The 12038-nt window shown below is 35.3% G+C and overlaps 2 protein-coding genes across 2 annotated transcripts; both read right to left on the bottom strand.

The window, feature by feature from the left end:
* Positions 1-611: 611 nt before the first annotated feature.
* LOC103957878 (auxin-induced protein 15A-like) lies at positions 612-1239 on the bottom strand. Its single transcript, XM_009370099.3, has one exon. It carries the CDS (start codon positions 1110-1112, stop codon positions 807-809), a length of 306 nt encoding a protein of 101 aa, XP_009368374.1. The 5' UTR covers positions 1113-1239; the 3' UTR covers positions 612-806.
* A 6000-nt stretch (positions 1240-7239) lies between these two features.
* Positions 7240-7894, bottom strand: LOC103957879 (auxin-induced protein 15A-like). Its single transcript, XM_009370100.2, has one exon. The coding sequence runs from the start codon at positions 7717-7719 to the stop codon at positions 7414-7416; it is 306 nt and encodes a 101-aa protein (XP_009368375.1). The 5' UTR covers positions 7720-7894; the 3' UTR covers positions 7240-7413.
* Between the last annotated feature and the right edge of the window lie 4144 nt (positions 7895-12038).

Raw genomic sequence — 12038 nt, forward strand, 5'->3', positions numbered from 1 at the left:
CTCATCGACACATGCTACATACAAGCTCATGCAGAGGTATTTAGACATGAGACATGACAGGGTATAATAGTAATTTACAGTTCAGTACTACAATCATGTGAAGACTGGCGCTATGCGCATCACATACGAGTCCTAATTGCCTATTGCAATCTAGGACATCACTGACACCTACAATGGATCTAAGGTGAGGGTATCAGTGCATGTGAAAATACATGTGAAGACTGGCCCTGGTGAGGGATGAATACAACACCGGTATAGGCAATGTATGATGAGTAGATAAACTATGTACGATCATGCCATGATAATTTCACAATCCTCTTCTCTGTGGGGTTCATTCGCTTATCAACATTTTCCTCTCGCACCTTAGAAAAAACAAGATATCTATTTATAGTCTTCTATGTGGCACAGGTTGAAGCGTGCGTTACGTATTCTAAATAATAATAGTTGTTGTGCTATTAGTGATGGGAAGTCAGTTTTCTTTTGGTTCGACAAATGGTTGGATAACCCGATTATTGGCCCTTCATTATCTTCATTCATTTGTAGAATACAACAGCTAGAAACGACACCACGCTCAACAAATAATGGATACATGAACGAACAAAAGCAAGAAGTAGATAAGGAATGTTTTTCTATATTGTAAAGAAGCTGTGAATATTGCTAAAGTCTCCATTTACATGCATAATCCGATTTGAGGAGACAATAATTCTCCCTCCTCAATCGGCAAAAAAAAAAAAAAGTGTAAATATTCAACTGCACAAAATTGTGACAATCACAGAGTTCATGTAATTGTTATACATTATCCAATCTCATAATGCTTTCAAGCAAGAAATAAGATCAAGGAAGGTATCTTGTCTGCAGGGAATTGTTAGACCGCCCATTGGGTGATCAAATCCGAATTCTTCTTCAGCCGCACTTAGCAAGTCTTGAAATGCAGGCTGGTTGAGGAATGATATAGGAACAACAAACCGCTGCTTCTCACTCTCGCCAACATAAACTGGAAAATAACCTTTTGGGACATCAGCTAAATTATTCGAAGCTCCTTGACTTGAATTTGAAAGAGAACGCTGAAGAAGTTTCTTGGCAGGAATTACAACTGGCAGACGGAACCCCATTGTTGTAAATCGTGATAGTAAAGACTAGTATGTAGTCGAGTTTAAAAAAACTTGAAGATCACAAGGAGTTTGTGGAACAACTAAACTTGAGAAGTTGTAGATTTATTATTTGGTGGTCATTAACCAATGCATTCATATGGTATTTATAGTTGACAAGCCTTGTAGAATATCCTTTACTGAAGAAAATATATGGTGAAGACAATCCGGATGGGGTATAGAAGGGAACAAGAGCTCATGAGGGATCACATGGTTTTGTCTTCCCATCAAGCCTTTGAGCAAAATATGTGGATCAATTACTATTTCTCTTTCCATGACATATTTTTGTTTGTTAGGCAGATGTGAAGCGTCAATCACTACCAATTAGGAGCTTGGTGATAAAATCGGAAGACAGGCATGTGAACTTTGATCAAATGCTAATTAATGTTTCTTACCAACCCCAATTCAATTGCCTCAAGGCCACTCACACAAACTATTTGAGATATTATTCGCCACATCGATCCTTTTTTTTTTTTCTGTTTGGACATGAAAATCAAGAAGTAAATTAGTTAGCAACTGGTTTCGAAAACTTGCGTGTATGTCTATGAATTTTTAGGCTTATACTTATCCTTCCAAAAGGCTTCAATTATTTATTTTGGTTTTAACCTGAATGCCTAAGTAGTTATATAGGCAAGTCCATGTGATTTTGCTTGAGCTGATGTTGCTTCATTGGGTCCATCCTGATGGCTTAACACCAACATTTAAAATTCGGGTAATGATCATCCCATAGGTGCTATCACAATTCCCTGCAGTGAAGTAGCTTTGTTGATTTCACACCTCGCTTCAGTGTATGAGCTGCAAAAGGCAACAGACATTTGTCAGCTCAATTTTTGACACCAGTTGCTGCAGTTGCACAACGCGTGACTTGCCTTCTCGGATAAATTTTTGGATCCAAGTTTGCAGCAAAAAATCCTTCAGGATATAACTCCGCTGTTAGAATTGATCATTCATCAAATGATGAAAAATATCACATCTTCTGACGGTAGAGGCTTTCCAAAACAAAAATGTTATTCTTACCATTAATTTGTACTATGATTTGTACTAGTTCTTTAATGGAGATGGAAACCACATGTGTTGGTGGGCAGTGGCGAAGCCAGGATTTGTCGAGGGGAGGGGCAAAATTCAAAAGAGTGCAAGTTTCAATCAAAGCGGTTGTTTTCACATTGGAGAGTACAAAGTTTTAAGTCAATATTCATAGTAGAAAATAGTCTATCCACCAAAGCGATTGTAAGCAACATATCAAAGCCAATGTAAGTAGAAAGTACAACAAATTTAGTTTTAAAAAAAGTAACACAAAAAAAAGTGAAAACAAAATAATTATCAAACAATTTTTTATTTTTAATATAATAATAGCTACGTTTATAATTAATACGAGTTTCTTTGGTTTTAGGATAAAATAAAAGGAAAATTAACCAAAAGAGCTTCAAAATTTTGAATTTTAACCAAAAATCATATATAAACTTTATTTAATGATAAGGACGAAAAATAAAAAATAAAAAAATAAAAAAATAATCCAACCCAACCGCGCGTAAGCACGCGCCAACCAATTCAAATATCAAATCAAGCCTTTGCTGTAATTGTGAGCAGATAGAACTGATAAGAAGACTAACGTGCAGTGCAAAATAAGTAGTGGGAGTAGTAGAATGAATGATGAGATGGAATTGATGGATGAAATAAATTATTTTTAAAATGATAAGATGGAATGGATGGATGAAATAAATTATTTTTAAAACATTTCATTGGGAAGGAAAACGTGAGAGTGAAGCTTCAATGACTCTTTTTTCTTTTAGAGAGGGAGAGAGAGAAATCTGTTTACATACAAAAAGAAAGAAAAGAAAAGTAGTAATTTTCAACAGAAAATCAATGGTGCAAAATTAGCACCCAAATTACATTTTAAATATTTCATCGGGAAGGAAGAGAGGGAGTGTGTAAGGAAGAGAGATTGCGAGGGTAGAGCCAACCAAATCCTTTCCGGCTGACATCAACAAACTCTAAAAAATTTTAAAAATGGAGAGAAATTTGAGATAAAAAAATATATTGCTGACATCAATACATGACAGTAATTTCTAAGGAAATAATTTAAAATATAGTGATAGTGCTAGTGTTCAATTTTAAGAAATAGTCAATGTTTAGTTTACGAAATAGTTAGCTTTTTGTTTAAGAAATAGTCAGTGCTTAGTTTACAAAATAGTGACAGTACTAGTTTACGAAACAGTGATAATACTAGTGTTTGGTTTGAAAAATAGTCAGTGCTTAGTTTACGAAATAGTGATAATACTATTACTTGGTTTAATATATATAGTCTATTGTGTTCGGTTTAAGAAATAATCAGTGTTTAGTTTACGAAATAGTAATAGTACTAGCGTTCAGTTTAAGAAATAGTCAGTATTTAGTTTACGAAATAGTCAGTGTTTAGTTCAAGAAGTAATGATAGTATTAGTGTTCCGTTTAAGATATAGTTAGTGTTTAGTTTAAGAAATACTGTTTAGTTTCAGAAGTAGTCAATGTTTAGTTTACAAAATAGTGTTTGGTTTAAGAAGTAGTCAATATTCTGTTTAAAAAATAGTCATAGTATTAATGTTCATAAAACTAAATAATGAAAATTTTCTTTATTTTTTATTTTGTAATATTATTACTTAGTTTGTTCTAAAAAAATTGAAAGAATAATCAAATAAAAAAATAAAAAAATAAAAAAAATGTTTATGGAGTGAGGTGAAAGGAGAGAGAAGAGTTGGGAGAGGTGAAAAAATAAAAAAAATAAAAAAATAAAAAGAGAAAAAGTTGATGTGGATGGGTGAGGTGAAAGGAGAGAAAAAAATAGATGTGAACATACGAAAGAGGAAGAGATTGCATGGTTAAGTGAGGAAGAGAGTGTGTGTGTGTGTGTGATGTGACGCGCGGTCCCGTGCGTCAGTATATGCTTTTTTTTTGTGTTTTTGTGTTTTGTTGTTATGTAAAACTTTTGTTCTTTTCATTAAAATTTGAATCCTTTTTTATTAAAGTTTAAGCCTTTTTTATTAAATAAAGTTAGTAGATGGTTTTTGGTTAATTAAAAGTTTTGAGAAGCCATTTTCATTAAAGTTCCCTAAAATAAAATTATTAAGGCACTAGTTTTATATATAATAGACATATGGGTGGGACGAGTTTGTGAGGTTTTAGAAGTGAAAAGGAAAAACAAACAACCATGCAGCCTTTCCCCAAAAGATATAAATAATAATAATAATAAAAACAAACGCAGTGTTTTATTAAAACCAAGCCTTTTAAACGATAGCGTGTTAAGCTTTAAAAGAGAAAAAGAGAAAGCAAAACTCTTCTTCTTCACGAGCTGTAGCCACTTGTCGTCGACTATGCATCTAAACTCATCCAACAAAACCTACCCAGATAATCAAGGGGTCCTTATCCCTCCAACCTCTCCCCTCCGTCTTCGTCATTCCTCTACAAATCCAACCAAAATATCGCCCTTCCTCTGCAAAATTGACCAAGACAGTGCACCGGCCAAAACCAATTTTTGTAGGTACCATGAATTCCGACGAGAGCGAAGAGGCTAAACCAGTGCTCCTAGGCGTATTTTCTGGCGAGGGGAGGGGTGGTCGTCACTCCTCGCCCTCACGTAGCTTCACCACTATTGGTGGGCCCTACCTCTTTAGACCATCTCCACCCCTTGGAGTGAAACTTAAAAATTTTAGTCCTGAAAATATAGGTTTTAACTCAGAAACAGCTTTTTTACTTTAACCATTCTTGTCTAAAATTTTAGCCCCAGATTATTAAAGAATGAATATAAGTTTTTTTTTATTTAACTTTAAAAAAAAATTTATGTGGACTATCATAAATTAATTTTATGAACATTTTAATTTAAAAATATTTAAACTTTGATAAACATTGAAAACTCACTAAATCGACACATGAAACTTATGAAACACTATGGAAGAATATGAAACACATGATAGAGATATATAAACACAAAACACATGAACAAACACATGGTCTTGGAAGATGGTAGAAAGAAAAACTTGAAGAATTGTATGAGAAAAGTGAATTTTGTGTGGATGTTTGAACAAATACATAAGTATTTATAAAGTTTTTGGGTGAATTTTGAGTTAAATTATTATTATTTTAATTATTTTAGCCGTTGAATTTAAATTTTGGCTGTTAAATCTTTTTATTTTTCACCGTTAGATTTGATCATATTCGATCTCAGTCGTTGGATCAATAAATTTATAAATATAAACTAAAACAAAAAAACAAATTTGAACGTGGACCGTTGGTTGATCCAACTGTCCAATAAAGCAAAGCCTTTGGATGAGAAAAAGAGCCGTTGGGCTCTTATGGGTGCTAGACAAGTGGCTGACATAACCCACGTGGGTAGGGTCGCAAGCTTGCAGGCCTAGCGTGTTGGCATGTGTTTGCGCGTGATTTTGGGCAGGTGAAGTTCACATGTTGGTTTCGCACTTGCATAAGTGGACTACCCCACTAACCCAAACCTATTCTTTGGCTGGAATTTGCTCAATATTTTAGTTTTAACCCATAACCCAATTTTAGGCCAAAGGTTAGAGTGTTTTTGTAAGGGAGGGGGGGGAGGGGGAAGAACCTAAATTTTGAGACTTACTCCAAGGGTTGGAGTTGGTCTTAGAGAAATGTTACAAATTAATGATAGTATGTAGAACATGTAACAATATTGTAGACATGTAAATTTCGGTGAAATATGTCAAGGCTTATGCGGCTGTGAGCCTCATAAATCGTACACATAGCATGTATGACTCATCAAAACCAGACGAGTCGTCAAAAGTGACACATGTCGATAATTGGCAAAAATAATTAAAAAATTATCTTTAATTAATCTTGATTTAAATTAAATGAATACCAAATCAAGGGTGATCAGCCAAATTAAGGATGACTTGTTATTGATTTTTTGATTAAATCAAAGATAATTTGATTAAATCAAGATTATTTCATGAAGTCAAAATCATGAATCAAGTCCAAATCGAGTCTTGGTTCTTCGTTAATTAATCAAGTAAAAAATCAAGATCAAATCAATCTCAATCAAGACATGCAGAGGCTACAAATACGAGGCTTCAAGACAAAACAAGGGTCCTCACACATATCCTACACTCAGATATCCATACATAACTCTCAAACACTCTACACACTCAAACGACACAGAAATCTCTCTGCATTCTTCGCCACACTCGTGAAGGACCATCAAGCACTACTACACGTGCCAATTTCTACATCACCACAAACCAAACTCTTGCGGCGTTCATTGGTTTGAGAATAAGTCACTACGATCCTTGTATCAACCACCCTACACATAAACTTTGCATCCTGTGTCAAACTCGTGAAATTTCACAAATAAATTTATTCATGCTTCCTTCTTCTTTTTGTGAAATATTTTTCTCTATGTATTGAGTTTGAATGGAAGGATGGATAGTGGGCTCCGAGAGAGCATCAGACCCTTGCCTTCTGGTTCGAAGGCGGATGTTTTTCATCATATTTTGAGGAGCTAATATTGCCTAATCCTGTATTGTATTATAAAATAAGTACACTCCTTTGTGGCATAAAATGAAACCCTGAGTTTCATTTTGGTTTTTCAAATAATGTTATGGACAAAACTGTTTATTAGGCATTTCTCTCCCATCAATCAGAGCGGGATCTGAAGAACAACTATTCCAATATGTTTTTTATTTTTTTTATTTATTTTTATCTCTTCAATCTTAACAAAATATTTATAACTGAAAAGGAAGATATCAATCACTAAGTTAAGATGCAAAAGCTACTATGCTTTGGATGGAAGATAGAAGGTATCATAAGACTCGTTAGCGAAAATTTTCATCAGCCACTTTTTTTAAAAGAATTTTGTCACCGAAAATTTTCGTCCAAGATTTAATGTATCTTATAAGTATATCGCATTGAAAACCATTATGGTTAAATAACCTTATTCATCACACGAGCATGAAATAGTTCGATGCTTGTAAATAGAAGACCACAAATGAGGCGAATAAAATTTGGTAAGGAGAACAGTTGGTAAAATTGTGTAAGCCAGCATGTGGAAACAGAGCTGTCTATAGTTTAGATAATGGATAAACGAACGAAATGAGCAAAAGAAGTGTGAATATCTAATTAAAAGTTACTAGATTTTGACATAATTCAGGGAGACATTTGATTCACTCCCCAATACGAAATAGTTACAGAATGTTGAGATTGTCTACTTTACAAAATTCTTCCAACCAGTTAGTTGGTATAATATGCAGATTTTCATTATGTAATTTCACAATCCATTCAAGCGAGAAGTGACATCAAGGAAGGCACCTTGTCTGCAGGGAATTGTTAGACCACCCATTGGATGATCAAACCCGAATTCCTCTTCAGCCTCACTTAGCAAGTCTTGAAATTCAGTCTCATTAAGGAATGATACTGGAATTACAAATCTTTGCTTTTCTCTCTCGCCAACATAAACTGCAAAATAACCTTTTGGGACATCTGCTAAATTAGTGGAAGCTCCTCTAGTTGTATTTGAAAATGATCGTCGAAGAAGTTTATTAGCAGGAATTACAGCCGGAAGACGGAACCCCATTGTTGTAAATCTCAAGATCAAAAGTGGAAGAAAATCTGAAAGAACTTGCAAAACAAGAAAAACTATTTGAGAATTTTTGGACTTGATAGTTTGTAGACTTGTATTTCGTGGTTATAAAACGAGCCAGCCATGTGGTTATATATACTTGAATGGTCGTGTGGATTTCTCTCTTAAAAGAAATATATGGTGCAAACAAAGACAACCTGAATGGGGTATATATAGAAGGGAACAAGGGATCACATGGTTTTGTCTTCCAAATATCATCGAGCCATTAGGATAAATATGCGGAGCAAATCAACCAATTCGAAGTCTCAATCACTACCAACGAGTTTTGGTGATGAATTGGATGACAAAGCCATGTGGATTTTGATCAAATGCTTATGTCTCTTGCAAAACCCCACTCCATTTATTGAAAGACCAGTTGCACCAACTACTAGAAATTTTCCGACACATCAATCGTTAATTTTATCAATTTGGACATGAATACAAAAAGCTAAGATAGCAAGTGGTAAAGGAAATTTGGAGCCACGGAAGAGTACTTCAACCACAAATTAGCGTTGGGTGCACAAATGCGTTTTGAATTTGTCTCTCACAGAAGAAATGCTTGTCTCAAGTATGTCTCTCTTGAGATTAGGTTATTATCCTTCCCAGCAGATTTTTGTTACTTTAGTTTTAGTATGATAACCATATCGATTGCACGAACTATTGTCTGTTCATTGGGTCCATCCTTCTTCCTATTACCAATCTTTTTAGATTACAGATGGCTTTTGGCATGCCAGTTAATCTATATATGCATACATATGACCATGTTGAATTTTAATGTAGGTTTGGACATATCAGCACGAGTAAGATTAACAAGGTACGAGCTATTATAGAGAGATTGAGACAGGACGGATAACCACTGGGCAACACGGCACCCTCCTCACCACAACCTTCCCCATGAATTAAGCCCTAATTGCGGGATCGACCTAATTACAGAAAACAAGGACTGCAACCCTAAATCAAGGAAGAGAGGGTGAGGTAACGTGAGTAAGGTAGTAGCCACATAACCTCACAACTAGGGATAAAGTGGTGATTACAACCTAACCTATACTTGTTCCCCAATACTCTCCCTCAAGCTGGATCAAGAAGATTACTTGATCCGAGCTTGACCAACAATCGTTGAAACTGAGTAGAAGATAGGCTTTGGTGAAGACATCTGCGGCTGGTCATGACTGCGAGTGTACATAGCTTTGATCACCTTGGATTGAACTTAAGCACGAACATAATAATAATTGACTTCAATATCTTTTGTTTTTTCGTGAAATACAGGATTTGAGCAATATCATGTGTTGAAATTTTAGATCGACGAGCCCGGGGGGCCCACTGTAACGACATCGGTACTGCCCCCAACTTGATAATTACCACTTGCCCAATCCATCAGGTATGAGGTTTTACCACAAAAAAAAGCCTCGGTATTAGTTAGAGTAGGGTAATCATATTTAAGGCCATTATTTTCTCTTGCCCCCACCGATGTGGGATAGTTAACACACTCCCTCATGTGTAACCCCATTTAGTGGTTCACATGTGGAGATCCATACGTCGACAATTAAAACTCAAAGGTCAGCTTCAATGGAGTCTAGACTTGTTTTCAATCTTTCCAAAAGGTGCTTCTTAAGAACTTAGAGGCCGGCTCTATGTTAAGAGTCCAGGCTTGTTTCCAAGCTCATACTTCCTGGTGGCAAGCTTTTGGCATGTACAAGCCCGTAACCGTGGGCTCTGATGCAATGTTGGAATTTTAGATTAACAGGCCCTGGGGGCCCACTTTAACGATATAGATATTGTCCCCAACTTCATAATTACCACCTGCCCAATCCGTCAGGTGTGAGGTTTTACCACAAAAGGCCTCAATATTAGTTAGAGTAGGGTAATATTTAAACCCATTATTTTATTTTGCCCCCACTGATGTGGGTTAGCTAACAACATGGCTGCTTGGTTGTCACAAAACAAGGACATAGGATGATTGCTTGTAAACCCTAAGTCAGAGAGAAGACATTTTAACCAAATAAGCTCACACACAGTGTGTGCCATTGCTCTATACTAAGCTTCTACGCTAGAACAAGCAACCACAATCTACTTTTTGCTCTTCTATGTGACCAAATTACCTCCGACAAAGGTACAATAACCAGTAGTTGACTTGCAATCCGTGTATCCCATGATCTCTGTCCCTTGAGGTATCATAGAATTTTTCAACATGTAAGTGTAGTGTAAATGCACCATTGTAGGGGAATGCATGAATTGACTCATTTACTCACTGCATACACAATGTCTGGCCTTGTGATACTAAGATAAATGTGCCTATCAACTAATCTTTGGAAGAATAGATATCAGTGAGAGGCTTCCCCTTCAACATCTAGCTTCAGTTTGCTATCAAGTGGAGTATGAGCTCGTTTGCAATCCAGCACTTCACCTTCTTGAAGTAAGTCAAGCACATATTTACGTTGGTTTAAAAACAGTCCTGTATGAGATGTGGTCATTTCAATTCCAATAAAATATTTCTATGCTCTGAAATCTTTAATTGTAAATTTTTTATGAAGAGAATGCTTCAGGGCATTGATTTCATCAATGTTCACTACCAGAAAGTACTGACGAACCATATTTCGTCTAGTCAAGTCATTTGACCCAACGAAAATTTAAGTTCGTTGAGCAAAACTGGTCAACATTTAGGATTTTTCCAACATATTTACGAGACCAAATATTTTTGAAAGGTAAGAAAAAATTTGTCAGGCAAATATTTGGTGCCAAAGGAAAAAAATGACTCATATTGTGTAAACTCTTGCCAACAAACCATCAAAGTTTTGGTGCCAAAGGAAAAAAATGACTCATATTGTTAGGTCAAGTGGAAATATTCGTTGGGCTAAGTGAGATGGTTGGCCTATTAAATTCCTTCAATGATTTTCGTAATCTGCGAGACTAGTTTCCACGATCCACCTGTCAAACTTGTTTGTATATAGTCCGAGATCTCATACACCAAAAATTACTGAAAAGAAACGTTTGGAGATTAGGTAACGAGACGAAATCCTTCGATGGTTACGAAAGAAAAATCATGATTGAACAGTTGTTTTAGCTCTAGTTTTGATGATTTTTTTCAACTAACTCCTTGATCCTATAAGAATACAATTAATGAATTTGATCATCAATTTAAAATATTTACACTAGTGGCACAAATGCTTATGTTCTACTTTATGAAAGTATAAAATAAACTCTTTAAGTGTTTGTGGAATCTATTATTTTGATGGGATATGCATTCTACGAACTTAGTTTCAATGATCTAATTGTCAAACTTATTTGTATATACTCCGAGGTCTTATACACCAAAAATCACCAACAGCAAACATTCGGAGATTAGGTAATAGGACGAAATCTTTCGAGGCTTGAAAATGAAAAATCACAATTTAATAGTCATTTTAGCTCCGATTTTGATGATTTTTTACAAGTACACTTCTAAGAATACAATGAACGAACCCGATCATCAGTTTAAAATATTTACACTACTAGACACCATAAAAGATAAAAGGGATCATAGATTATAAATATGTCGCATTGAAATCCATTATGGTTAAATCAAATTATTCATCACACGAGCATGAAATATGTTGATGCTCGTAAATAGAAAACCAGAAATGAGCCTAAAAAAATTTGGTAAAGAGAACAGTTAGTAAAATTGCTGTAAGCGGCGAGTATGTGGAAACAGATCTGTGTATAGTTTGGATAATGGATAAACGAACGAGGATGAGAAAAAAGAAGTATGAATATGTAATTAAAAGTTGCTAGATTTCTACATAATTCAGGGAGACATTGATTCACTTCCCAATGAAAAACATGGTTACAAAATGTTGAGATTGTCTACTTTACAAAATTCTCCCAAATAGTTAGTTGATGTAATATGCAGATTTCATTATGTATTCTCACAATCCATTCAAGCGAGAAGTGACATCAAGGAAGGCATCTTATCTGCAGGGAATTGTTAGACCACCCATTCGATGATCAAACCCGAATTCTTCTTCAGCCTCACTTAGCAAGTCTTGAAATTCAGGCTCCTTAAGGAATGCAACTGGAATTACAAATCTCTGCTTTTCTCTCTCGCCAACATAAACTGCAAAATAACCTTTTGGGACATCTGCTAAATTAGTGGAAGCTCCTCTGGCTGTATTTGAAAATGATCGTCGAAGAAGTTTCTTAGCAGGAATTACAGCTGGAAGACGGAAACCCATTGTTGTAAAGCTTGAGATCAAAAGTAGAAGAAACTCTCAAAGAACTTGCAGAACAAGGAAAACTAT

The sequence above is a fragment of a genome, unplaced genomic scaffold (genome assembly GCF_019419815.1).
Source record: "Pyrus x bretschneideri cultivar Hongxiangsu unplaced genomic scaffold, Pyrus_bretschneideri_v1 Contig16, whole genome shotgun sequence".
Classification (NCBI taxonomy): Eukaryota; Viridiplantae; Streptophyta; class Magnoliopsida; order Rosales; family Rosaceae; genus Pyrus; species Pyrus x bretschneideri.